The sequence below is a fragment of the Branchiostoma belcheri genome, unplaced genomic scaffold (genome assembly GCF_001625305.1).
Source record: "Branchiostoma belcheri isolate BF01 breed outbred unplaced genomic scaffold, Haploidv18h27 scaffold45, whole genome shotgun sequence".
In the NCBI taxonomy this organism is placed as follows: Eukaryota; Metazoa; Chordata; class Leptocardii; order Amphioxiformes; family Branchiostomatidae; genus Branchiostoma; species Branchiostoma belcheri.
In genome coordinates this window covers 162,960-188,940 of record NW_017804076.1, presented here as the reverse complement: position 1 = coordinate 188,940, position 25,981 = coordinate 162,960, and the positions used below count along the sequence as shown (strand labels likewise).

Here is a 25,981-nt window from a genome sequence, read left to right as displayed (position 1 = left end):
CGAAGAAGCAGAGAATGAAACTGCCAGAGAACAACTAAAAAAGAATATTTGGCGCGTAGAATGCAAAATATTGCCAACAGGATTCAGCTAAATCCCACATACACACCCATCCATCTAATTTCTTCATATCAATATGAAACAAGTTTGAACTGCAATTTCCAACACAAGAAAATTGGAATTAACCCAAATTTTCGACTGTACAAGTCCAGTCTTTGTCAAGGAATGGGCAATCCACCGCTTCCGTGACGTCACGCAGATAACACACGTGACTCTGTGAGCAGTGGATCATAGGTTGAAGAAAGTCTGTGGCGCCCCCCGTCGCCATCAGGTTGGCTTTCATCGATGGAAACAGTTTTAGTCATAACGAAGAGAGAAAAGTTATCACCTACTCAAGAAAAAATGTTTCCCTGCATATTGAACTAATAACTAGTGTATATAATGTACATAGAATCTCCTGGTCTTGCGGCTAGTTGAGGAATAGCTATTTTATTATTAAAGCTATACTAGAAGATTTGAGAAATTTTCGAAGTATGCGTTTGAGAAACTGAACTTAAGAAAATAGATATGGCGTCGGCATTCTTAAGAGATCATGTCTTATGAAAAATTGAAGACAGTAAGTAAATTCACAATAGGGTGAGAGTATGGGTTTTCCCAGGCAACAGAATACATTTGTATTAACTGTACATAGCCATAGCTTCTTACCAGTAACTTCGGGAATTTAGCTTTTTTCACTCACGTACACACATTTTTACTTGATGATAAAGAAACATCCCCTGCTTTGACAGAAATTTTCTACGAGATATATTTGTAGGCTAATCGGTTTACATGATCTCACAGTGTTGCTGGGATTACAGACAATGACGCTACAGGAAATTCACAACATTTCCTAGTGCCTGGTATTACATTCTTAAAGCAGGCCTGAACGCGACTCAATCTCGCGTTGAAGTCTAACGCGTAGTGGGCGGTTTTTCTTAGCTTTTAGGATTGGGAAATTATTCCGATTTTAAAGAATGGGAAATTATTCCCATATTCGCCAGAGTATTTTTCTAGGAAACTGATAGAAGAGAGTGTAACGATTCAAATACAACTCAAGTATATCTTGAATCGCAATAGCGTTAGTAGAATATGGTGGTTTCTTGTCATGCTAGTGCTCGAACCAAGAATCGGAGTTTTTATGATCGAGATATTGAAGGGGTGTAAAGCGGCCTCGTGGTTTTGTTTTCCTAAGTTCTAAACCCTGGCAGGCGTCAGTGCTTGGAAGGCATTTGACACCTATTTTGTCCACTCAGGTGAAAATGAGTACCTACTAGGGACGTAAAACTGGAGGTCCTGTGTTTGGGGAGAGCCACACCTCGAGCACGTTAAAGAACCCACCACACTTGTCTAAAAGAGTAGGGGTCCTTCCCGGTGTGAGTGGCTCAAATCTTCCAGTCTCTTCATGTGTTGAAAAGGCAATACATTTACCAGTTATGTCACAAATCTCAATAAATGAAGTAGATGAGATACAACAGGACAAAAAAGAAGAAAAAAAAGAAAAAAAGAAGAAAAAAAATCTTGTTCATAGGGAAAAGCCATAAACAAGTGCTTCCTGGTACCTTAGACCAGTAGTAGACGTCACATGTCCATTAGATCACGTGTCCTTCGTGATTGGGCATCCAACATCCAACCCTGAGGAAGACTGTAGTAGGTCAGCCAAAATCCTATGCATGTCTCTTATGCATGCATTACAATCAAGCTCAACTATGTTTTGACATAGTTAAAAAAACTACCAATACGTATTCTCGATAGTTATGGCTGCTACTGTTCAATACTTTGCTCTAATCATCACAATGAACGTTGGTAGAATAATGCAATGACGTGGTGATTCCATGTGATCATCGCAATAAACGTCGGTAGGAGATGCAACTAAATGTGATTTGATCTAATCATTGCAGTAAACGTTGGTAGAAGATGCAACTAAATGTGGTTCGATCTAATCATTGCAGTAAATGTGACTTGATCTAATCATCGCAGTAAACGTTGGTAGAAGATGCAACTAAATGTGGTTCGATCTAATCATTGCAGTAAACGTTGGTAGGAGATGAAACTAAATGTGATTTGACCTAATCATTGCAGTAAACGTTGGTAGGAGATGAAACTAAATGGCGATTCGATCTAATCATCGCAGTAAACGTTGGTAGGAGATGCAACTCAGTGGTGATTTTGTGTAATCATCACAATGAACGTTGGTAGGAGAAGCAACTGAATGTGATTTGATCTGATTATTGCAGTAAACGTTGGTAGGAGATGCAACTTAATGTGACTTGATCTAATCATTGCAGTAAACGCTGGTAGGAGATGTAACTAAATGTGACTCGATCCAACCATCGCAGTAAACATTGGTAGGAGATGCAACTAAATGTGATTTGATCTAATCATTGCAGTAAACGTTGGTAGGAGATAAAATGATGTGGCAATTCACAATGAACGTTGGTAGGAGATGCAACTAAATGGCGATTCGATCTGATCATCGAAATGAACGTTAGTAGGAGATGCAATTAAGTGACGGTTTGTCAAGTTTTACGCAGAAACTACTTATTCTAGATGTATATTTAAGTGTGCCATCTTTATTCCGCTTGTTAAAGCGATTATTATAAGTTATGTAAGATTTTTCACTATTTTAAGTATCGTTGTTTTACACGCGTACGTTTTCTTGCGCTATAAGCCTGCCTACGTTCAAGAGGACAATTGGGGAGTAAAAGATCAACGTCGTTGCGTGTCGAAGCTGCCAAAGATACCCGAACGAAACCGTTGTTTGTTTACATTCATTTTAGGAGCCTCCTAAAAACACAGCGGGCGCAACTTATTCTCGCGAGTCGCGAAATAGTGACGCTAATATGTTGAAAGTTATTGAAAATACCAATCTAGACGAAAAAAAATCATCTATTTATTTTTACAGTTTTGGCGCAAAAATCTTGCATAATATCGCTTTAAGAACGGTGAGTCAATCGTCTTGCCAAGAAGAGAAATGCTATCTTTCTCTGCAAGCACGTGGGTCGTATATGGTGAACTTTAGCGTTATGTACTTCTTGTATGGTTCTCTCCTCCAAAGCACTTGTTTGCTTCCATCCAACAATTTGTGTCAAGTAGCTATGTATGAAAGTATGTTTCTTATTTTGAGGTCCTGTCACACACAGCTGAGTATATGGCTGCCCTAACACTGCCCAACTCACACAACCATGGTTAGGACTATAGGTTAGGAGCAAGGAGTGCTGTGGTTGGTTGATGTTCGGCAAGGTTGTTAATGTTGGGCGGGAGGTAGGGCAATGGTTGTAAGCTGACTGACTGGTGGTTGGCAGTCAAATTTGATTCACATTTAACTCCAATTCGATTCGTATCGAATGGTAGGCAACTTTGGTCAGACCTTGGTTGGCTGGCGGTCGGAGGGAGGTCAGTCTGAATGTGTGACAGGTACTGTAGTTGTAGTCCCGTGCTTTTGGAGATTTAGTTAAGTTGAGTGACAACTGCGGAGCCCATATATCCGGCCAAAAATAAAGATGCTACTAAACCACAGGAATACAAAGCTTGTATTGTGAAATTGCGGCAGTACATAGCGACGTATACGACAAGCCGGTACATGATGGCTTTTTGAGGAATTTATGAGTTCTTGAGTCGTGGAGCTTTATGCCGTCCTCCAGAGTTACCACCTCCGTATTGTCGCTAGCTACCATGGACTACCCAGGCCTAGAGCCTCGGAGGACGTGATCTTTTTTTTTGAGGACAGGCGAAAATCAATGCGCGCGTGGATGTCATCCAAAAAATTAAGTCGGTGTGGCCTAAGTACCCATAAAGCGACCTGTATATGTGAGATTTGAGGGTATTTCTCGTGCAACGCATCACGCCGCAGCGAAACGCAACAAATGTGGAAGTAACTGTAGGGACAAAAATTCAGGGGTCTATGACCTGATTAAATAATTGAAACCTATTGTGTAAAAAATGCCAACAGGACAAAGTTTACAAGAGCAAGCCTGAAGGGCCAGTCTAAAGATAGTAGTTGGTTCTTTAATAGACGAAATAAACATACAGGATTACGAAATGGCCGAATGTCCCTGAACTTCAACCAAATCTCTGTAATAAAAGTAACTTAGAGTTAAGTTGATACTAGATATTTACCTTCGCCGTTTTCAGGGGCGTTCGTGTATGTGTGTGTGTGTGTGTGTGTCTGTCTGTCTGTCTGTCTGTAAACACGATAACTTGAGAAGGCCTTGATGGATTGTCTTGATACTTGGTAGGTGGGTAGGTCATGATGAGACCTCAAAATGATTAGATTTTGGACCCCCTAGCGACTTGTTATGGTACTGCAGCTGAACTTCCGGTTTTGATATCTCATGATCTAGACATGCTACAGTGATGAAATTTAGATGGTAGGTAGCTCTTGTGCTGGGAAAGAGGTGACGTGAGTTTAGGCCCCCTAGCGGCTTGCTCTGGAACTGCAGGGATAAATTCTTGAAAATATTCAAAAGGGGATAACTCAAGAACCGGTTGACGGATCGTCGTGATTTTTGGTATGTAGGTAGCTTACATGATGCTTAATATAATTATGTGACTATTATGCAAATATGGATGTAATTTGCATAATTTATGGGGAAATTCTATAAATCAGCTGCATTCCATGATAGGACAATTGAAGCTTGTGACATTGGTAATTGACAACGAGAGAAACACAGGAAGATGTTGATTATGCTAATAATGACTTAATTTGCATAATTAATGAGAAAATTTTACAATTATTGTTGTATTATGTATACAATTACAAAAATGCTAGAATGCATTCTTTGTTAATATAAGACTGTCTTTTGGTTGAGATTATGATAAAATGATATAATTCATGAAAATTAGGTTCCTATTTCTTAAATCAGGGGAGAATAATCTAATCTAAACTTTGTCAGTTATAAAGATTAACATCATTTGGCGAAGGTATGAGATCGGGGAACTCTAGTTTATTCTTTAATTGTTAGATGTTTACAAATTAAGTGTGAGCTAGATGACTTACCTTAAGGAGGCATCATGTAATATTTTGACCCCAGAACAGAAAATATTTTCGAGAACCATTTTCGTGAACTACGTGCGGTACATTTTTTAAAATCTTTCTGAGTAACAAAATGTTGAGAGCTTTCCTTTTAACCAAATATAGAAACGGTACGTTAAAACCTGATATCTCTTTCTGTTCATCTAAATTTCTTTCGATTTTACTACTCTAAACATGGCTTAATTGATATAAAACGGATCCAAAAATAAATGATTAGTAACAACCAAGGATAGTACATAATAGATAGAAAAAACACATATGTAAAAGCAACAAAAGCAGTTTTTAAAAACATGCTTGTATAGTACAGCGATGTTGCAACGATATTGTCAGGCAATGCAATGCAAGAACGTTATGTTTGTTTGTTTGTTTGTTTATTTATTTATCCAGGATATACATGTCGCCTGTATGGCGGTTTTCAAAGATTCCTGGGGGGATAACCCCAACATAAAATTACATTACATAATAATTAAGATAAAAGAAGAACTAACACAGGTCAATTAAAATAGATAAACTCATCGTGAACAAAATGAGAATCGTAGCTAACTCATTATACAACCAAAATGAAACAAGGCAGCATAGAAGCAATCATAATCATTCAGTTATCAAATCATAACGATAGGTCAAAAGGTTTGTCAACCAAAAGTAGATAATTAACCAAAAGTGGAGTTAGCTAATCAAAGTAACGAAATATGATTAATCAAATCAAATCAAATAATATAGAAGTAACGTAACAAGTTGGCCTTTCAATGTAATATCCTTGTGCAATGCTATAGAGTTGATTCAACTTACTGTGTAAAAAAGTAAAGGAAAATTTACATTTCTAGTCTTGAGGAGATTGAACGGCGAAATGTTACATAATGCCTTTAGCTCTAAAGACATTTATTTCAACGTCCTTGGTTAAAGACATTCTATATGTCATCTATATGAGTATATGGTGAGACTGTGAGGTAATGAAATTGGCATGTGTTGCATACGACATATGACCGTTGGAAACCAGTGGTGATTACATCTACATATAGAAATGTGAGTGTCGAAACAATGCTTACATTTGAAGATATCCTTGTTTAAGATCAATTTCAAGAAAATTTTCTACAATATGACGTAAGTCTAGCCCAAGAACCAACAAATTGTGCTTTTCAAAACATTCTGAACGGACAGCAAAGAGGAAAAAAATTGCATTTCATCTCGCCATTGTATAAGGATTGTAGACGTATAAATGTTGATAACTTTAAGAAACAATGTACAAGTTCTGGTGATTCAGAAAACTTTTCGCACGATGTATTATGATGAAAAGTGCCTTTTTGCTACTTTTTCACACCAATATAATTATCCCCGAGACGAATAAAACTATATCTAGATTAGATTCCTAGATTAATAATCAAGAGTATTACAGAAAATTTTATTACATTATTCGAAAAAACAACAAGTTAATGTCAGTTTGAAATGGCCAATTGTTTAATCAATTTATGAACAGGTAGTAAAATTTAAATTTGTTATCAAAATTCATTACTTTCTGATTGACTATCAAGACTTTTCATTTGATATTACTTACAAGGGTATCTACTTATGATCATATTTCGTAGATGATGTATGGAGTACAGTACTTATTGTATTTTGTGGTGTGTTATTGTTCAATAAATACAATGGTTGTGTTAAATAATGTCTTATGGTATTTTTTTCATTATTGGAGACGTAGAGAGACTAAATCATGGAAACGGAAGCTACCTACAGTATTATCAGTTTTTCGATGGCTAAATTTATTTTGTTATCGTCAGCGTCCATGATCACCGCCATGTTTGATTTTAACGTAGGAGGCATAGATGTTCACTCAGCTGTAAAATCTGTATCGATTCAACGTGCAGTTTGTAGTAGTTCCGCTTGTCGTCGCTTCAAGTGAGCAACACCAAAACAAGAGAATCTCTCTCTCTCTACCCATTTCCGCTCCCTTCCCTCCTTCTCTTTCTCACATCTTTCTCACTCTTTTTCACAACCAATAGATTGTCTTTAATTGGCCATATCTTTAATACGGTTTGATCACTCATCAATATCTGAAGCTACATGTATAATCTTGTATTACTGTAAATATAATACAGAAATTCTGTATAGAATGGCGTTTGCGAACAATTATTGTCTTCCTCTCAATCACCATAAGATTGATAAAAACAAAGTTAGAGCAAAGTTCTGACGTTGTACTTTGTAAACTACCAACACAGATTAACTTTCAGGCTTGTTGGGCTGTGATAGTGTTAAAAGTTAAAAGTAGAGTTAAAAGTTCATTTGTTTATCAATCAACAAGAATGATTACATCAGCAGCACCGATCGTTTTGGACTATCGGTTTACGGTCCAGATCAATTCTACCTCTGTCTGAGTTAACTTTATCAACTCCAATGTTCCAATGAGAATCGAGGGGTGACATGATTGACAGGTGTATCGCCCTTTTGATTGGCTGCTGCATCTCATTCTGAGGATCAAGACCAGTCGTGCACGCTGTTCGCTGCTTAACCTTCCATTTCTCTCTACATGCCATCTTGACGATTCTGTTCAGCGTCTTTTGCACGTTTTGACCGTTCTTGGCGCTGGTCTCGTAGTACGGCATGTCCCAGTTTGCCTTGCACCAAGCCTGGGCAGCCTTCTCCGACACGGCTCGGTCGGTGACGTCATTTTTGGTTGCTATGACAGCGTACGGAAACGAGGAGGCGTCTATGACGTCAGCGTAGAACTCGAATTCGTCCTTCCAGGCATCAAGCTTCTGAAATGTAATTATGAAAAAGACTGAGAGGGAAACGAAAAGATGTTTATGACGTCTAGATAAACCTTGAGTTCGTCCTTTCAGTCATCAAGCTTCTGAAATGTGATTATGAAAAAGACTGAGAGGGAAACGAAAAGACGTTTATGACGTCTAGATAACGTCAATTTCTTGGAAAGAAATGATACATAATTAGGAGAATGTCATCCCTTAGTAAAGCATCTTACCAAGTGCTGCCATCTCAGTCTGTTGACTTCTAAACTTTTCTCTCCTTTACTGACTGTAGGGTTGTTGAAAGAGAGTGGTGCAAAAAGACTGCCCTTTTGTTATGTCGCTAAAGACTACTATTATTTTCAACCATGTTGTTTGGGTGAAATCGTGTTCAGAATAGGGAATATTATTGCCACATGTGCTTTTATACTATCTCTGTCTCAATTTCACAAGATCATCATTTGAACTGTGTGGCAATTTTCTCATCCTAAAGTATGATTTTTGACAGGGTTTTGGGGATTATGTTTTGTATTTTTCCCTTCCCCACGACCCACCTTGAAGCTGATTTCATCGTCCACAGCAAAGCTGAGTATACAGACGTCCGTGTCCCGGTAAAATGGCGTCCGCAGGCTCCAGAACCTCTCTTGCCCGCCGGTATCCCAGAATTCCACCGTCACCTCCTGACCGTCAACTTCAACGGTCTTCACCAACATGTCCGTTCCCACCGTGCTTTGCGCGCCGTCCTTGTAAACGTCGTCTGCAAACCGCCGGATGAGGCACGTCTTCCCACCCCGGCGTTTCCCAACACAAGGGCCTTTATTTCTTCCCGCCCATCTCAAGAAACCGCTCTTTCTCGACGTAGAAACTGCCCATTTCTGTCACAGAAACACGTATTATGAGTATATCAAAAGACTATGGAAACTTAATCTCAATTGCTCGAATTTCATTGTAATCTTCCTTCATTTTTAACTACTTGATGATAAACAACTAACATGTCAGTTTTCCTAGCCTGGTTACCAGACCTATCATAGCACCCGAGTCCCACATCCTCTCCGCAAATAGAGGATTTTTGCTGAGAGGATGTAGGACTCGGGAGCTATGATATGTCTGGTAACCAGGCTATATATATAAGTTTACTACAGTTACATGTTAGTGGCAGTAGGTCTCAACAAGTAGCATAACTCACCTAGAATCAAGACACGGTCCATTCTATCAATATGCCTTTACAATGCATCTACTCTTTAGGTTGAGAGAATAGTTCAAGCTACTCATAAACGTATATCCTATGGTTTATTTATGATATAGACATATAAAGTCATACCTGGTATATTTTGCACTTCAAATATGGTACATGTGTCCTACAGACAGCAGTTGATCAAGTACTGTCATGTTCTAAATAGTTTGAACTTTGACCTCACCTTTTCTTTCAAAAAGAGTCCAGATATTTAGTAACTATGTACCTAAAACTGTTGTTGACAGAAAAGTAATGATATAGGTATGTTACAACGTCAGTAAAATTTTAAGACTATTTTCTGTTCAGGTAAACAACATAGTTCAAAGGTTATAGTTCAGAAAAACATAGGGGATATTGGAGGATACATAGAAGATGCCTGGGGGTCAGAATCCTGTATGTTATCCAACCATAACTTAGTGCTACATTTTATATCGGTCTTTCAGGATAGTTCGAGATTTGTCTCATGTCCGATAGAAACAGCAAGAAGTCACTAACATCTTGTGGTCTCAACAAGATTAAGGAATAGTTACTTAAGTAGTCACATCAACCTTTAAGAAATGCAAACCGTAGCATCTGTCGTAAAGGTTATATAGGGTGTCAACTGTCAAGCACTTTTAGTGTTTTTGTAGGACTTAACATTTACTAAGTATCCATTTTAGCACTGCAAAACAGGAGCTCTACTAAGGATGATGCTTGTTTCAGAGTGCTGATTGACCTTTTCGATTATATCTTGAATTCTTGATACCAAGATTTTCTTTCCATGCCTTCTGTTCACCTTTTCTTCATCTTCATTCCTCGCGTTCCATTCTTTGCCATCACGCGTGCCCCCTTGGGGAAGAAAAAAAAGAACAAAAGATGCATTCTCAGTGAGGAGTTTTTTCCCGCCATTTTCTGTGACCACGCCGGAGGCTGTTTGACGTCTAATGGCGGCAGAAAACCGCGTAGGAGCCCTCAAGCCATGAGAGCAGCCAGGCGTTTACATCAAGAAGCTTTCCTCACACATGAAAGCTCCTTGTTTAGATATATATTTACTAGGGAACCTTTCAACTATTCTTTCAACTTTCGTTCTTGCTGCCCCACAAAAAAATCATTTCTTTGAGGACTCTTTTTTCCCCGCCATTTTTTGTGACCGTGCATGGATCTGTATGACGTCTATCAATCAAAATGGCGGATGTAAGCCATGTGAGCGCCATCAGGCACCCACTTCAAAAATATATCTTACAAGTGAACGTTTCGCCAAAAAAAGCATGGATGGCAGAAAGAATAGCCGTAAGAAATGGTCCATACACTGATATCTACATGCCAAGGCTTCATAGGGGGCGCAATTTAATTTTATCCCTAACTACACTTTACAACCTAACAAATGCATCTCGACACTTCGTCTGTATGTACGGCTACTTTAGTCTCTGGTGCGTGTACAGAAAGCACTGTACGCTAGCTTTAACAGACTGTGAAAGCTCCGAAAGCCAACAAAACACCGCCTGCATTGCCCTCAGATCGAAGAGAAAAGCTCCACTTCATATAATTACCGAGACGAACAATAGAATCTAAGCTTTCCCTCCGGGCTACGCAGAAGTTAAATCACTGCAATAATTACAGGGTGTTACCCGCGCATTCATTTACACCGCAAATTTTGATCCGTAATTACAGAAGAGATCTTGAATCAGATTGAAATTTGACGAACTCTAAGTTCAGTAAGAACGGTCTATAAACTAATAGGATGTGTATAAAAGGCAAGGTAAGTTTTAAGATGTATAGATAACATCTGTGAGTGAAAAGGACCATAGATAATCTGATGGATTGACAAGACTGGTAAGTTTTGCCTTGAGGCTACTAGCAGCGCAACCACTACAGTTAATCACCTGGGCCATGTGAGAACCAAAATGTGTCTCCAGACTAACTCAGACTTTCTGGTGCTAATTTCATCACAGTAGACGCATAGACCCGTGTTAAAACATGGATTGGAGAAGCAATTTGGACTTTTCTGACAGAATTTTTGCTACAAACGCAGGCTGATGCAACACGTAGCCTGAAGCAAGATGGCGGACGACCACAAAATGGCGCCAAACAAACAACTGATCATGAGAGCGAGGCTTGTCTCAGCCAGTGAAAGTTGTTTGGCGAGTAGTTTGTCACGGTGGGCTGGCCATGTCATTTGATCCGGCACGTAAAATTCCTCTAAGCTCTGGGAGGGAAAACAAACTATGACTTCTAACCATCTAATCTTCTAATTGTATCGTCTGAAACCAATGACAAAAACTTTGCCTTTTACTAGGAGCAAGAAAATGCTACTGTTCAGATTACGTTGTTAATGTGTATGGTTAAGTATGTTATCATTTCATCTTTCCATGAAAACGTTTATAGTAGGACTAAACCTTTGGGAAAAGAGTGGAATAACTACGGAAAAATACCTAAAAATACCGAAAAAGGGATACAGGCTAGGATTTGTCAGTCTGTTAAGAAGCATCCATCCCAATAATTTCATCGACCTGGACAAAAAATGACGAGTAAAAATAACTTAACTGCCTTAATCATGCAAGAACTGGAAAGTGTGTTGAAAAATTGATTTTGCTACTACAAATCTTCTGATGAACTGCTATCAGCTCAGAATGGGTTCTCCTGTGATTTGGGGCAAAGGGCAGGTGGTGATAATAGAACAACTCGGTGGTTCTCTATGGGGTCCTCATGGGGTTTGCCGAAAGCCCACATTGATACTTTCTGCGAAAGACAAAAAATGTCTTCTGATTTAAAACTGTGAACATCTTTGTGACCATAACTTAAGTTTGAAAATGATCAATACCTTTGCTCCACAAGCAAGCAAACAGAGTTTCTTCAGCCCCCCCCCCCCAAAAAAAATGTTCGAAGTACAATATACATTTTTCTATCGTCATATAACATACCATGTATCCCACCAAATCGGCTAAAATCTACCAATCATGATATACGATATAGAATGCATTTTATACGCATAGGGTTTATGTAGATGACGCTTTGTGATTGACGATCCAGCTGTAAGCGGGTGACCCCAGCGAAAGACCCTCGAAGTTGTTCTTCCACTTTCTGGGTGTGAAAAGATGGCACATGTCCGCTGAGGAGTGGCCTGGAGAATCTGTGTGTGTGTCCGGGAGCTCTCCTCCTCTCCAAAAACAAGGTAGGATTCACAACTCCACGTCCTTGAAAAGTCTAACATTGCAGTTTACAATACAAGCTGCAGAAATATTGCTACAATTGCCCTTACACCAAAGCTAAGTAGTGTAACTATAGGTTCTATTGATGAAGCATTTGACATGGCCAAAGGGGGCGTATTGTTAACTATTGAAGAAAGTAGGGCCTCCTATAGACAATGTGACACAGGACGCTTCTGTTTTGCCCATTTTCTTGTCTTCGTAAAAACCTAGATGCTAGAAAACGTACATTTGTCTGATGTTTAGAGTTAATTGTTTTTCGCCGATTTTTAACTACCCCTCATGACCCATTCAACCAGCTGGCATAATGCAATTGTGTTTCTCCAGTTTCTAGAATGCCTTCACGTAAATTTTTTGGTTGTCGTGTTGTGCAGATTTTGAATTCGAGTGAATAGATTTGTTGGCAAAAAATCATAACGCTTTCGGATGGCTAGCTACACTTCAATGTCTTTCATGTCAATGTGTTGTTGTCGTCGTTGTCAGTCATTGTGTGAATCAAAAATGACCCAGGCCAGGTCTTACACCTAACCAACTCGCAATGTCCAATTTTCGAGATTTTTCTCTCTTTTAATTGTTCCATACACTGTCTTCTGGTTGGTTTCTCGTATTCACACAGTAAATACGAACGGCTGCTTTTGATTCATTAATTTTTTTTGCATAATTTAACAGTTTTGGGAGTCGATAGAAATGGCCTCCGTCAATTTCAATGAGTTTTGACGAATAAATATTGTCAGCATAGCTTTGTAGTAACAATGTCACTAGTTTCAGGGGTCTGACTATCTATAGAATAATATCGTATAGTATGGTCTGTATAATCATCAAGAAAATTAGTATGTAGTTAAAAAACATTGGAATACATGTAGAGTCTGTGGGAAGCAACATTATATGAAATTCGAAAGAATAGAGCTATCAACAGAATGTACGTAGGACTTCACCGTCCAAATTCCTTGTTCCAAATCTTTTTACAGTGACAGTTTTTTTCCCCGTATACGGTCAAGCTTTTGGAATTCCCTCCCTGACAAGTGTTTCCCACCAACCTACAATCTACAGGCTTTCAAATCAAACGTTCACCGCCATCTCTTGACATAGCCATGTTTCTCTCATATTTCTAGTTCAATGCCGAGAAGTACATGTAGTCGTATATGCCTTGCATTGAACCACTCTGTTAAAAAAAAGGACATACTAGTAGGTGTAGGGTCTTTCGTCTGTGCAATTTCAAAAAGTTACATGTATCTGGTTGTCCTGCATTGTGATATGTCCCTTTGTCGGTCTCATTTAGTCTTGTTAAATTGGTGCATACAACTTCAACACATGCGTACTCTACATATCACTAATTTGTACCTGTACCAAATATATCATATGTTGGGAGCTTGCAGATATGCAGAAGTTTGATTCTTGAGTGGTATTAAGGTTCACAATATGAGAAGGTATATTTTTCCCTTGGTCTTTGTGCATACCAATACAACACAGCATAGAACATTAAATATTAATATTACATAGCGTTAAAAATAACGATCTAGTAATTGTAGGAAACAAAATAATATGATTTCTTAAAAATGATAATCACATTCTAATTCAATCTGCATGTATTGAAATAAAATCTTAAGATCTTTCTTGGCTTTTTTAGGTACCCTTGGAAAAAGGTAACACCTCTCCTATAGAGAAAGTAGCCCTAGGCCAGGCTATCATTATTCATTTAGGGAATTCCATGGTCTGTTCTCTGAACAATTTACTGAACAGATGTTTAAGGTTGTCGCTATTTGACGCTTTGTTGTGTTTAATCAAAAGTTTCACATGTATCATTGTTTTGCATAGTAGAAAAAGGAAACTGCCAATACAGGCAAAATTGTAACAAACGATTGGAAATTCGTATTTACTATCCAGATTTGTCGAGAAAGATAAGCAATAGGCCATTAATGGTATCCTTCATGTAGTGCAAAAAACAAGATCGAATTCATATTGTTATCATATAACGAAGAGACAACGTGCATCCAGTTACAAGATAGAACATAGAGAAAGTTCCAGACATGTACACGATATGCCTGTCAGTGTAGAAAGTAAAAGGATTAAGAGACTAGTGGTATGAAGTTACCATCACTCAAGTAGAATGGGGTCATGTGGAATTATCAAGCATTCTTGGGCAGTCGTGGATTCAGTTGTGTTGTTACCAAAAAATTCATAGTTCCTTGGCGAGTCTATTGGGCATGTCACTACCTATTGAAGTAATACTACAAAATCAAAATCAAAATTTGTGGGGTCGTGCGGCGTAACGGCAGAGTGCTCGACTCGGAACCAAGCAGTCCCGGGTTCGAGTCCCGACGTGCCACCGATCTTGTGCCCTTGGGAAAGGCACTTTATACGACTTTACTCACTGCGCACAGGTGAAAATGAGTATTGTATCGTCCCCTGTGTTGGTGGCGGCATTAATATAAGTTTTTAAAAAACTGAGTGTGCCGTCACCACGCCTTGAAATATAAACCCTACGACGACCTAAGGCGAAAGTAACCACTTCGTAAGCAGGGTTTCTAGATATTTATGTTCTAGGAGGTACAGAAGTCAAAAGACAGCGTCAATCTTTTAGAGAAATCAATTCAATAACGTCGTCCAGTGAGGTCGGGTAATAGATAAAGATCACACCTTCAGGCATAGTAACAATAGTTCTCGTAACCTTGTCTTGTTGTATGTTGACCTACCTGTTGAGGAGAGCACATCAAAATAGATAATTATAAGCCAGGTAGACCGTAGGATTATATTTCTACGAGTAAGACTTACCTGAATAGAATTGTGTAGCAAAAATGTTTATAAAAAGAATTTTAATTTTTTTTTGCGGCTACAGACTTTTGTTGGAGTGTGATGCCATCTTGCTAAAAAGTATAAACAAAGATGAGGCTTGTGATTGCCCTGTGTATGCTGACTGTGGTCGTGTCAGCCTTGTCACCTGCGTCTGAAGAAGGTACGTTATTACAAACACCTGTCTGTTGTGTCATTTTTCACTTATAAAAACTATTAAACCACCTGTTTGAAGTTTGGCTAATGACTCAATCACTGAAGACCATGTGGTTTGTGTACGCACGGATACTTAAAACATTGGATCTTGAAATCATGTCCTGTATATTGTCCATACTGGTTATTCGTATTAATGTCTCCAGTTATGAGACATACATGTATTGTTTTCCTCAGCTGTTGGATGGTTGTTACAGAATGCAACTATGAATGTTCTAACATGTTGTCGTTATATGTTACATATAGCAGAACTACGAGAAGCGGAGAGAGCTCTCAAACATGCGGAGGAAAAACGTTCAGAGGATCTTCCTGCTCTTTTTCTTCGAGGTAAGTCAGCAAGGAATAAATACAATTCTACATTATTTGTCATAACGATCAATTAGTTTTCACTATGGTGGTAGGATAACAACATACATGTAGAGGTACAACATACTCCTAACGCATGTCCTAGTATGTATTTTAATACATTGATATACGATTTGCTTTCAACTTAATTGGTCAGCATACATACATAATCCCATAGCTCCGCCCACCTCCTTCAAAATGTAGAAAAGCAAACTGAAGACATGAAAAATTAATATATTTGAAAGACATGGAGCCCCTTTCTCATTGGTCGAACCACTAATTGCTATTCTCTCATTGGTTAAAATTGTGATCGACAGAAATTGTTTCTTGCATCTTGAACCCCTTTTCCTATACACTTCCTTACAGGCGAGGACGACTTGGTGGATGTCTTAGAAGACCCCAAACAGTCCGGGAGGGAAGTGCCCGTGGAGGATCTGAGGCAAACCCTTAAAGACGCGTTCGGGAAGGAAAAGAAAGGCAAGGAAGAACACAAGAGGAAAGGCCTGCTCGAATCACAGGAAGTCAAGGATCTGACCGAAGCTTTGTCAGAGTTTAAAGAAAAAGGGAAAAAGAAAAAGGGATCGGTAGAAGAAATTCTCGAAGACCAAGATCAAGAAAGGAAGTCAGGCAGCTCCCAGTCGAGCTTGGATAAACAGGCTAAAGCTGGTCTAGCAAGCAAGAAGGACCACGTCGGTTCCAAACATGGTTTCCCCGACACAGCAGAGATTGTGAAAAGGGAACAGGACATCCTGAAGCTTCTGGAAGAGCACATTCGCCGTGAAGAGGAGATGGGACTTTACGACGAAGATCAGGAGAGAGAGAAGAAGGAAAGGTTCCTACTGAACATTCTAACACAGCGGCTGGAAGAAGAACCGAAAAACCTGAAGCTCATGGTATCAGCTGATCCAGAAGGACTGTATGAGAAGGAAGAACAGTTTCTCCAGATGTTGAAGGATATGAAGGAGAAGAGAGGTAAAGCTAAAGGCAAAGATAAAGATGATGATGACGGAAGTGGTGAAGAGCCCTTCATACCCCCCGCGTTGTTCAAAGACCTGGCCAAGGCCCTGGGGAAACTGTTCTCCCAAAGTTTCCTGTTCTTCAGAGACGAGACCAGAAGAGAGAGCCACCCTCGAGACAAAAGAGAGATGCACCCGTGGCAGCTCATAGAAGAGGCGGCAGGGGAGACCGACAACCTGCAGGAGATTCTCGGTGAGGAGGGTCTTCAGATGTCTACCAGAGACCAGCCAGGGACCACATCAGATGACGACACAGAGGCCCTGCAGCTAGCTTTTCAAATAAGGGCGGTTCTACGGAAGAAGAGCACAGACAGCATGGACCCTGTGGAAGAAATAGAAGAGAACGGCAGCTTGGCGAACGTCCTTTCTGAAGTTCTCCATCTTGCGAGGGGCCTTCCTGATCCAAGTGACCACGATGAGCAACTGACCTCACAGACAACTAACGAAGAAGAGGGTAACAACATGCAGATAATGTACAAGTTAGAAGAAGAAGAGTACGATGGAGGTGACCAGGCCTTAGACATCCTCAACGGCTTGAACGAAGCCATACAAGCGGACGAGAATCTTCGTGGTTTGTTCGACCAGAACCAGATGTCGGCAGAGCTGAACCAACTTGAGAACATAGAAACAGAAGAGGAAGAAGATGACAATGGGATGGTCCAGTTCGTAGGACACAGTCCGGAACTAGAGGAGGACAATGAAGACATTGCACAAGACATGGTAAGTAGACAATCACAGCTGGGAGGCCAATGCCCCTTCCAGAAACTACAATATATATCAATGGATGAAAAAGATACTTATGTGGTAAATCCAGTCATCAGCAATCATTAATATCTGCACTTGTGTTGAATTTGTCCATTGAAAGTTATGAAAATAGTAATTTTCAACAAGTAAAATTGACTTTAAAGCTCTAAATATTTTTGGCGAATCAATGGTTCCTAGCTGAGAGTAAAACTGTTCTCCAACTAAAACAGTTGGACTCAACAGAATTTTCAGCTGAATCACTCGGTCTTCTTCAGACCCAATCAGGACACGTGACTGCACGTATGACGTCAGCAACGGGTCAAAGGTTGTTGGAAGTTGACATCGCCCCCCGTCTAGGTGAAAGAAGGTTATAGATGAATTTTTGTTTTGCTCTGTAGGAGGAGAGCACGCTTGATGAGGAGCCAGGGGACCAGGAAGAAGCAGTAGCGGAGGGGACGAACTGGTCGGACTGGTTCGGGAACAGTCTGGACGTGGTGAAGAAGACCCTGTCCATGCTCGGCACGTCTGACACCACGGCCGGAGAGATCAAGAAGAGAGACGTGTCAGAAGTACTGAACGAGGAAACAAACCGCGACACCATCGTCGCAGAGAGCCTCAGAGTCTACCAGATGTACCTTAAGGTGACCACATTATAATCTTTGTGGGGTCGGTGGCGTAACGGCGGAGTGCTCGACTCGGACCCAAGAGGTTCCGGGTTCGAGTCCTGACATACCACCGATCTTGGCGAAAGGCATTTTACACGACTTTCCTCACTTAACTCAAGTGATAATGAGTATTGTCCTGTCTCGTATTTGTTTCTATGTGTTGGACACAATACCAGTAACAGCTGCCTGTATCCCCTGTATTGTTACAATTTCAATAAATCAAATCAAATCAAATCAAACCAATCATTAGAAAATGGATAGCACTCCAATTGTACAAGATACAACTACTTGTGGCATCTACTGCTATATAACAATATACACACTACTATATGAGACTACCTTACAAATGATTACGTAGTATGAGATGACAATATGCTTCTAAAATCATGATACTAGTGATTTAACTAGCTATGCTTGGTATTGGTGCAGTTTTCAGATGGTGCATTGTGTATTACTAGCATTCTAGGTATGAAAATCATACTTAATACTGTATAGTATCGACGGTCTAGCACTTCATAGGTGATGTAAGCACGTTGCTGGTGATATCAGGGTACGAACTTGTTGCTATCAATTGGTAGTGGTTTTAAAGCCCATAAATTAGTGAAAATGATATATTCCTGGCCAACACAGATTGATAAAACACGTTTCTTCTCTCCTTTAGGATCAGGACGAAACACCATCCAAGAAAAGCGAGGTAAGCAGAATATCAGTAGTTGTTACATGATCAATTTGTAACATTTTGTACCATAACTTGATTTTGCTTCAAACATGTCAAGGCCTATCTTTTAAAGAATGCAGCAGGCATTCAAGCATACAGACACAGTTCAGGTATATGCTTGTATACCCTAACAATCGAGTCATTCAGGGACAAAACAATGAGACCCTGCGACCTTGCCTTTTACTTACAGTCAATAAGTCTGAAATAAGTCCATTTGATCGAATCTAAAAGAGAAAACCATGTGTAATTGGAATAATTTCGTTTGAACTCGGAGGAAATGTAATGAGCCCCAATAAAAGTTAACCCCTGGAACGTAACCCCACTTGCTCTACTCGTAACCCCAATTAGCTATAGCGTGCCTCTGCTCGACATGCAAGTGCCTCACGGGCGATGTCAGGGACTTGACGTGCTTGTATTGTAAGTTTTATGAAACATGGCCTGTTTTCACATAAGCTGAATGAACTGTTAACAGAAGGAGTGCGTATTGTACATTTCCCAGAGTAGTTCGGACACGTCTGGCAAGCTTGCTTGGTATATATATGCTGTATCCCAGTACTAGTGTCTTTTGTCATCCACCCAGCGTAGCATAGCTAAACCTGCCTGTGGCGATGTGGTTACTTATATAATATGTACTGTCAACAACATTCAAGGTTGGGCTTTTGGTGATTTTTGGCGACGCCTAAGGGGCGGAGGCTAAATCTATTTAACACTCAATTCTACATCCGAAAGGACAGGCTAAACTAGGTGTAGTTTGTTCTTTTGAAAATTTATATTTGAGGTGAAGCATGTAAGGACCAAGCAAGAAATTAACCGCGAAAAAAATGAGTTCTTTTTAGTTCTAATTAGAAATTAACCATGAACCTATATGGAACCTGTACCGTACCTATACGCGTGTATTAGAAATAGTTTTGTTTAATTTTCAGGGTGTCTGCAAACGCACGTTCTCTCCATGTCAGCGAGACGCCGACTGTTGTCAGGGGTCCTGCAAAAGGCTCGTTCAGTAAGTTTTACTTTTATTCTGTATTTCCGTGTACCGTGGCCGACAAGTACACACATGCGTCGTACACGACGCAGGTGTTCGCGCAACGACGCGTGTGTACTTGTCGGCCACGGTATCTGTGAATTCATACCTCAACAGTAGATCAAATCATAGTTGTCCGAATGCATGGGTTTTCTTTATTGTTTGTTTCTTGCTGCTGAAACATACATCGACAGGGAAAGATACAAATGTGTTGCAGTTGTTACAACAGTTTTAAGTATGTTTTGATGCCAAATGTAAAATAAATGTTGTATTTTGTTTTCTTTTTCTCCAGTAAAAGTCAGATCATGCCCTACTGCGGCTGACATCAGTGGACAACCCAAGTCATTCTGAAATTCTGAATTCTCAACTTAAAGACTTAAAGCCAAGTAGAGATACGGGTTTACTAACATGGTGTACATTTAAGCGGTCATTCGTAGTAAAGTACATGTCAGAATGTTGATCTGGTAAAGACTTCTTTTCTTGTAATCAATCCAATTCAATGAGTACAATAAGCTGTTTTCTTACATGTAAATCTGAAAATACAGAGTGTAATTTTATACAAAGCATACTTCTGATTTTTGGAACACAGGGTATCGTTTACTAACATTGCATGATAAAGTTTAGTCTCTAGTGATGAGTCCACATATACAAGTATGTCTGTGTAGATGGCAACGGCTTCATTGGTAAGTTTCTATCTTTGGTGTAATAATCTTGAAATATATGATTGATTTACGGTGGATTTTTTATGATAATTTATTCGGAAGCTCCGTCGGTGGTAGATCTACAAACACTCGCAAAAGCATCTCAACTCAGCTGCAACTTTCTATGCAAGAACAATAAAACAACGATACATTTCAGGCAGCTAGCTGTAGCCAAATTACACAGTTGCATTCTATTTTTTGCATATATTAGCAGATTTTCCAACCAACTGTTGCGACATAGATGAATTATGATACGCTCATAATTTAAGAAAATGTACTTAATTTATCATCATAAGGAGTGATGTATATTAAAAATTGAAATGGGATTTTGATTGTGTGTGTTTTGTGTTGTGTGATATTTAGATTCAACGTGGTTTTGTGCACTCAGAATAATACAAAAGCATTGATAGTGGGAATTTTAATTTGTCCACTAACCTTGCCCAATGCCATGCTGAACAGATAATATGAAACTATGCTGTCTTGTCGGTCTTCTTCTTTGCAGTCTTCTTCTTGTCGGTCTTCTTATTTGAGACCCCCCAATCCAATGCGATTTCAGAGCAGCAAAACTGGAAATATTATGAATAAGGCAATCTGTATGATATTGACACATACTGCTTCACATTAGCACATTTCAATCAGCTTTATTTCATACTTATGTATGTAAAACTGCAGAAACTAGCCCCAAGATGAATCCTTTATTTTATGGGTGGTAACCTAAAAATCAGCCAAGGGCTCTTCCAGTATCCATTTTCTGTCAGAATTTTGGGTGTCTTTGCTCCATGAGGGTTAATATGCATTGGAGTAGTGTGGTTTCAACTCAGTATGTAGATAAGTGACTAGAATATAGACTTTGAAAAATCGGGTTTTCCAAGCCCTAAAAACTTCACCGGATGCCTTTAAAACAGACAACATAGGAGTAACTGGTGCGTCTGATACCTCATGACCTTTGACACTATAGGTCAGCCCTACAGTAGCCTGCCTCTAGGCAGTATGCTGTTATGTCGTTTAACTGCATACTTTCGTACAAAGGGCTACCATACGACAGAACTAGTACAGAATTGACGTCCTCTTAGAGATATCAAAAAGTATGTTGTGTTCGTCAGTCATCATATTTACCGAAGAACGAACAGCAGTGATAGCAGTAGTGGCTACAGGCCAGAAAGAAAAGTTGGGATTTGGCTAGTCTCCACCTGCACCGTGCAGGCAAATGGACCCTCTCTCACCTCTGTCCGAACAACTCCTCTAGCCAATTAAAAACCCTTTTTAGACCGATTTCTACTATCTATTCAGCCTGCAAAGGAGTCTGGTGGGGACTAGAATTTGGCGTCGTAAAGCACTCAGCAGCACTAGAAAAGTGGACATCAAGGTACCGCCTCAGGCTTTCAACACCATGGAGGCCACAATTAACACCTGTACAGCTTCTAGTGTCACTGCGGGTAACCATGTACTTCTCCTAACACATTTTGATGCAGACGAGATTGAAGGATCAAAATTCATCGTTTCATCACCGAATTGGCTGAAAAACGATAAACAAAAATGATAATATCAGTATTCATTATATTTGTTATCTTTACATCAATCTTTGATGACAGCATAGATAATTGTGCATCTTTTCTTCTTACGCGGGAAGCGAGGAGAAGTATACCTGAGGGCTCTGTACGCTTTTTCTCGAACATCTTGGTGTATTTTGGGCCGAATTATGTAGCAAAGTGATACAACTCACCAATGGAACTATGCTTTTCTTTTCATCATTGTATTTTCAATCCAATGACCGTTTATGTAGATTTCTAGCAAAGTTACTGCTGGTTTAAATCACGTTTTTGTACACAGAATGGAGATGAATACAGAACCCATCTTAATTACTAGCCTGTAAGAGGAGAGAGGAATTAAGTAACAAAAGAGAAAGTTGTCTGACCTGTTATTTAAGGCATGAACCAATTCTGGAATCCAGGAGGTGACATTAAAATCTACAGATTGCAATCTCTAAGCCTATTCTTAATAAAAAGATAAATCAATGGTATTCAAATAGCTACACATCTTTGCTGCCCGCCTATATTTATTTTACTTGTTTAGAAGTGAAGTTGCTGTACCCATTTTGAAAACAAAAAAGATCTGCTCACCCCCAGTCTCAACTTGGACGATCCCTACTAGGAAACCAGGTTTTTGTCCAGGTGTCTTCCCGCCCTGTCTACTTTGAAGATCTTAAAGGAAGATAATAGATCTTCTTTCGTCTCGGTTAGTATCTTCATTTTTGACGGTAAGTTGTCTTATTCTTCTGTCTTTGCTATCGTATAACTAGATGAATTTGGTTTCACTGAGGGGAGGGGTGTTCTATCTCTGGATGTAGGAGTAAGCAAACGGCTTTGGCCCATATAATTGTGAGCTTATAAAGATGTGTAAAGATGGCGGCATGGGAAGAAGGGGTGTATCTCAGCGAAGGGAACTTTCTCGTGTGGTTCAATTGAACCATCAACTTACTAAGAAGGTATTCTAGATTGTGCCCTTCTTTGGCTTGAATAAGGCATAACACAATGCACAGGTATTCCTTTGGGGATAGATGAAATGCAGGTCTATATCTAAGATTTTGAAAAGGTACCCCAGATGATGTAACCTTGCCCTGAATAAGGTATAAAATTTCTGCCCTGGAAAAAAAATTTAATCTGCCTTTCTGATTATTAGCGAACTAAATGCTACATTCTACAGATTGTGTTAGTGAATTCAAACACACATGGGTAGTCGTAACTCCATTGTTTTTAGTTAGTACACATCCTACCAAGGAATGGTGCTGAATACGCCCCCTAAAATTACAACCTTCTTTAAAAGGACTTGTTGGACTAGTTTGGGCATAAAACAAGTCTGCTTTCGAAGCTTACTTCATACAGAGAGAGATCATCTGAAATTGAACAGGATCACCAAAACCCTCATACGATCCCAAAATCTGACATTCTTTGGAAAGAAATGCTTTTTCCTACACTTTCTTCACAGTCAGAAAATCAAAAAGATTTCTCCAAATTTCTGAGGTATTGTGGCTTTTTTTTATTCCAACATTTCATGACTAGACATGTGACGGCAATCGCAAGTTATATCAACTAATTTTATGCCATCACCAACGCAGATAGAGGACAAATACGGAACAGGACAATACTCATTTTTACATTTTTAGAGTTAAGTGAGGAAAGTCGTGTAAAGTGCCTTTCGCAGCAAGGGCACGAGATCGGTGATATGTCAGGACTCGAACCCAGGACCTCTTGTTTCCGAGTCGAGCACTCTGGAATTGTGGCTGACACAAAGATTCATGTTTGTCTATTTTTCTTTCACAGGACGGTACAAATTGAGCTGTCAGGATGAGGGCTGTCTACCTCCTGTGCCTGGTGCTGACCACAGCAGTGGTTCACGGAAAACCCAGAGTGAAGCGAGATGGTATGTTTATATCGGTAATCTGCATCGAAATTGCATCAAACTATACAGACCGTTTAGATGGAAACTAAAAAAATAAACTCATAGAAGGAAGTTTTATGTTCAGAAAATTGTCGCATTGTTATGGATATGAATTCACAAAATATTGTAAAATTTCATCGGATATTAACAAAAAGAAAGCCCCTCTTGCAGACTGCCTGATCTGTTTAAACACAAACATTGCTTTGTTGGGAAAATAGTGTAGGGTATACAAAATCCCACCGCTGCCACCAAGTGTAGCGAGGCCGAGATGCAAAGGTCTTCACACAAATGAATGTTTGTCAAAACATTTGCTTCAAAACACATTGTCTTCCTCAAAAACAGCTGATTTGCTTGTGATTTCTCTACAGCTAAACCGCAAAACAGCGAGAAGAGAGATGCGTTCATGTCCGATCTCCAAAAAGTGCATTCTTTCGAACAGCAGTTCGCCAGGGATGGGCAACTGCACGACAAAGGGCTGAAAGCCGCGCAGGCCGTTCGCGAGTTCCTGAAGGTTGGAAAAGCGTGGGAGGCCAAGAAGAGAGGTCTGAAAGCAGAGGAACACCACTCTAAGGAAGAGGTGGTCGGAAAACGCGGCGCTTTCATGGGCGACCTCCTGAGCGCTCTTCAGTTCGAGGAGAAGTTCAGCAAGAAGGGTCAACTCTCCCCGAATGAGATGAAGGCCGCAGAAGCCGTCCGCGAGTACCGCGAATATGGCCAGGCTTGGCAAGAGAGGAAGAACGCCGAAGGCCGGAGGGAGAGTTTCTTGTCCGATCTGCAAAAGGTCGCCGGCTTCGAGAAGCAGTTCTCCCGCGAAGGAAAGCTGTCTCCACACGAGCGGAAGGCGGCGAAGGCAGTCGGCGAGTACCTCAAGTCTGGACGGGCCTGGGAAGCGAGGAAGAAGGGGTTGAAGGTACCAGAGAGCCGCTCCATCGATGAAACGAAGGAAAAGCGAAGCGACTTCCTGAACATGCTCCAGGAGACGCTGGAGTTTGAGAAGCAGTTCTCCAAGAAAGGAAAGATGTCTCCTCTGGAAAACAAGGTGGCCAAAGAAGCCCGCGAGTTTCTGAAGTATGGCCGAGCTTGGGAGAAGAGTAAGAAGAATTGAAGACCGTAGGAAAAAAGGCAGTTTCAGACACAGAATGGCAAAAAATAACCATTCTTAAATTTGTCTGATAGTCATAGTAGGAGATGTTAGTGGTAGTAACATTAGATTTGGGAAAATATTTCGATGTTTTGATTGACAAAGGGTTTGGTAGATAGATGTTTAACGGTAAAATATAACTTTTAAGAGGAAAAGTATCATTTCACTCACACTTCCATCTGCTTCAGTTCTAGAAAATAGGAAAGCATGAATCTCAGAAGACAACAGCCGGTGTGCTGGGACAAAATATACACCTAACCCAGAATAGACCCGGGGATTTTTTGGTCAGGGGTATATTCTGGCCTGCTACACCGGGACCGTGACAGAAAAGTGGCGGGAAAAACGACAAGAAAAGGACAACAGCCGGCGTACTGGGCCAAAATGTAGTACTATCGAGAATGTACCCAGGGATTTTTTTGTTTAGGGGTATTTTTCGGCCTGCTACATCGGGACCGTGACAGAAAAGTGGCGGGAAAAACGACAGGGTCGGTCACAGAAAATAAATGCAAACGCAAAACAAAGTTTAGAGCAAAATCACAACCAATGACCAGCAAATATACTTTAATCAATGGTTTTAAGAGAAAAGGTAAGGTAATGTTGGTTATGGAGTTCTTAAGATTAACAGTCGAGCTAACTGAATTGCATGTTTTTGTGAAGAAAGGAGTTGAAAAAAATGTGGGAAAAGGACACTTACGGACTTGTGTGTTTATTTAGACTACTTTATGTGTGTTAACCTTCATATTACGTTCGTGAATATTTGAACTGTAAACAGTTGTTTAGTTGTTGCGAATGTGTACACTAGGAATAGGCGTGTGTATTTAAAGAATTAGGTCGATTTGGTCAGCTAAGGGCCACCTTTCACAGATTGTAAATCTCTTGACACATGCACAAAAGCACTATAAAAGCTTAGCCTTGAGGCCACATGGGGCTATAATTAATCAAAACGTTTTAAAGTGTGGATTAC

General features: G+C 39.9%; 1 protein-coding gene and 1 pseudogene across 1 annotated transcript; one reads left to right on the top strand and one right to left on the bottom strand.

Moving 5' to 3' along the window:
* Window positions 1-7,205: 7,205 nt before the first annotated feature.
* LOC109478652 lies at window positions 7,206-9,014 on the bottom strand (annotated as a pseudogene).
* A 3,057-nt stretch (window positions 9,015-12,071) lies between these two features.
* LOC109478651 (glutamic acid-rich protein-like) lies at window positions 12,072-25,172 on the top strand. Its single transcript, XM_019780317.1, has 10 exons — window positions 12,072-12,191; window positions 15,062-15,178; window positions 15,475-15,555; window positions 15,940-17,309; window positions 17,732-17,974; window positions 18,660-18,692; window positions 19,640-19,716; window positions 20,030-20,055; window positions 23,759-23,845; window positions 24,245-25,172. Exons 2-10 carry the CDS (start codon window positions 15,109-15,111, stop codon window positions 24,979-24,981), a joined length of 2,724 nt encoding a protein of 907 aa, XP_019635876.1. The 5' UTR covers window positions 12,072-12,191; window positions 15,062-15,108; the 3' UTR covers window positions 24,982-25,172.
* Window positions 25,173-25,981: the final 809 nt, after the last annotated feature.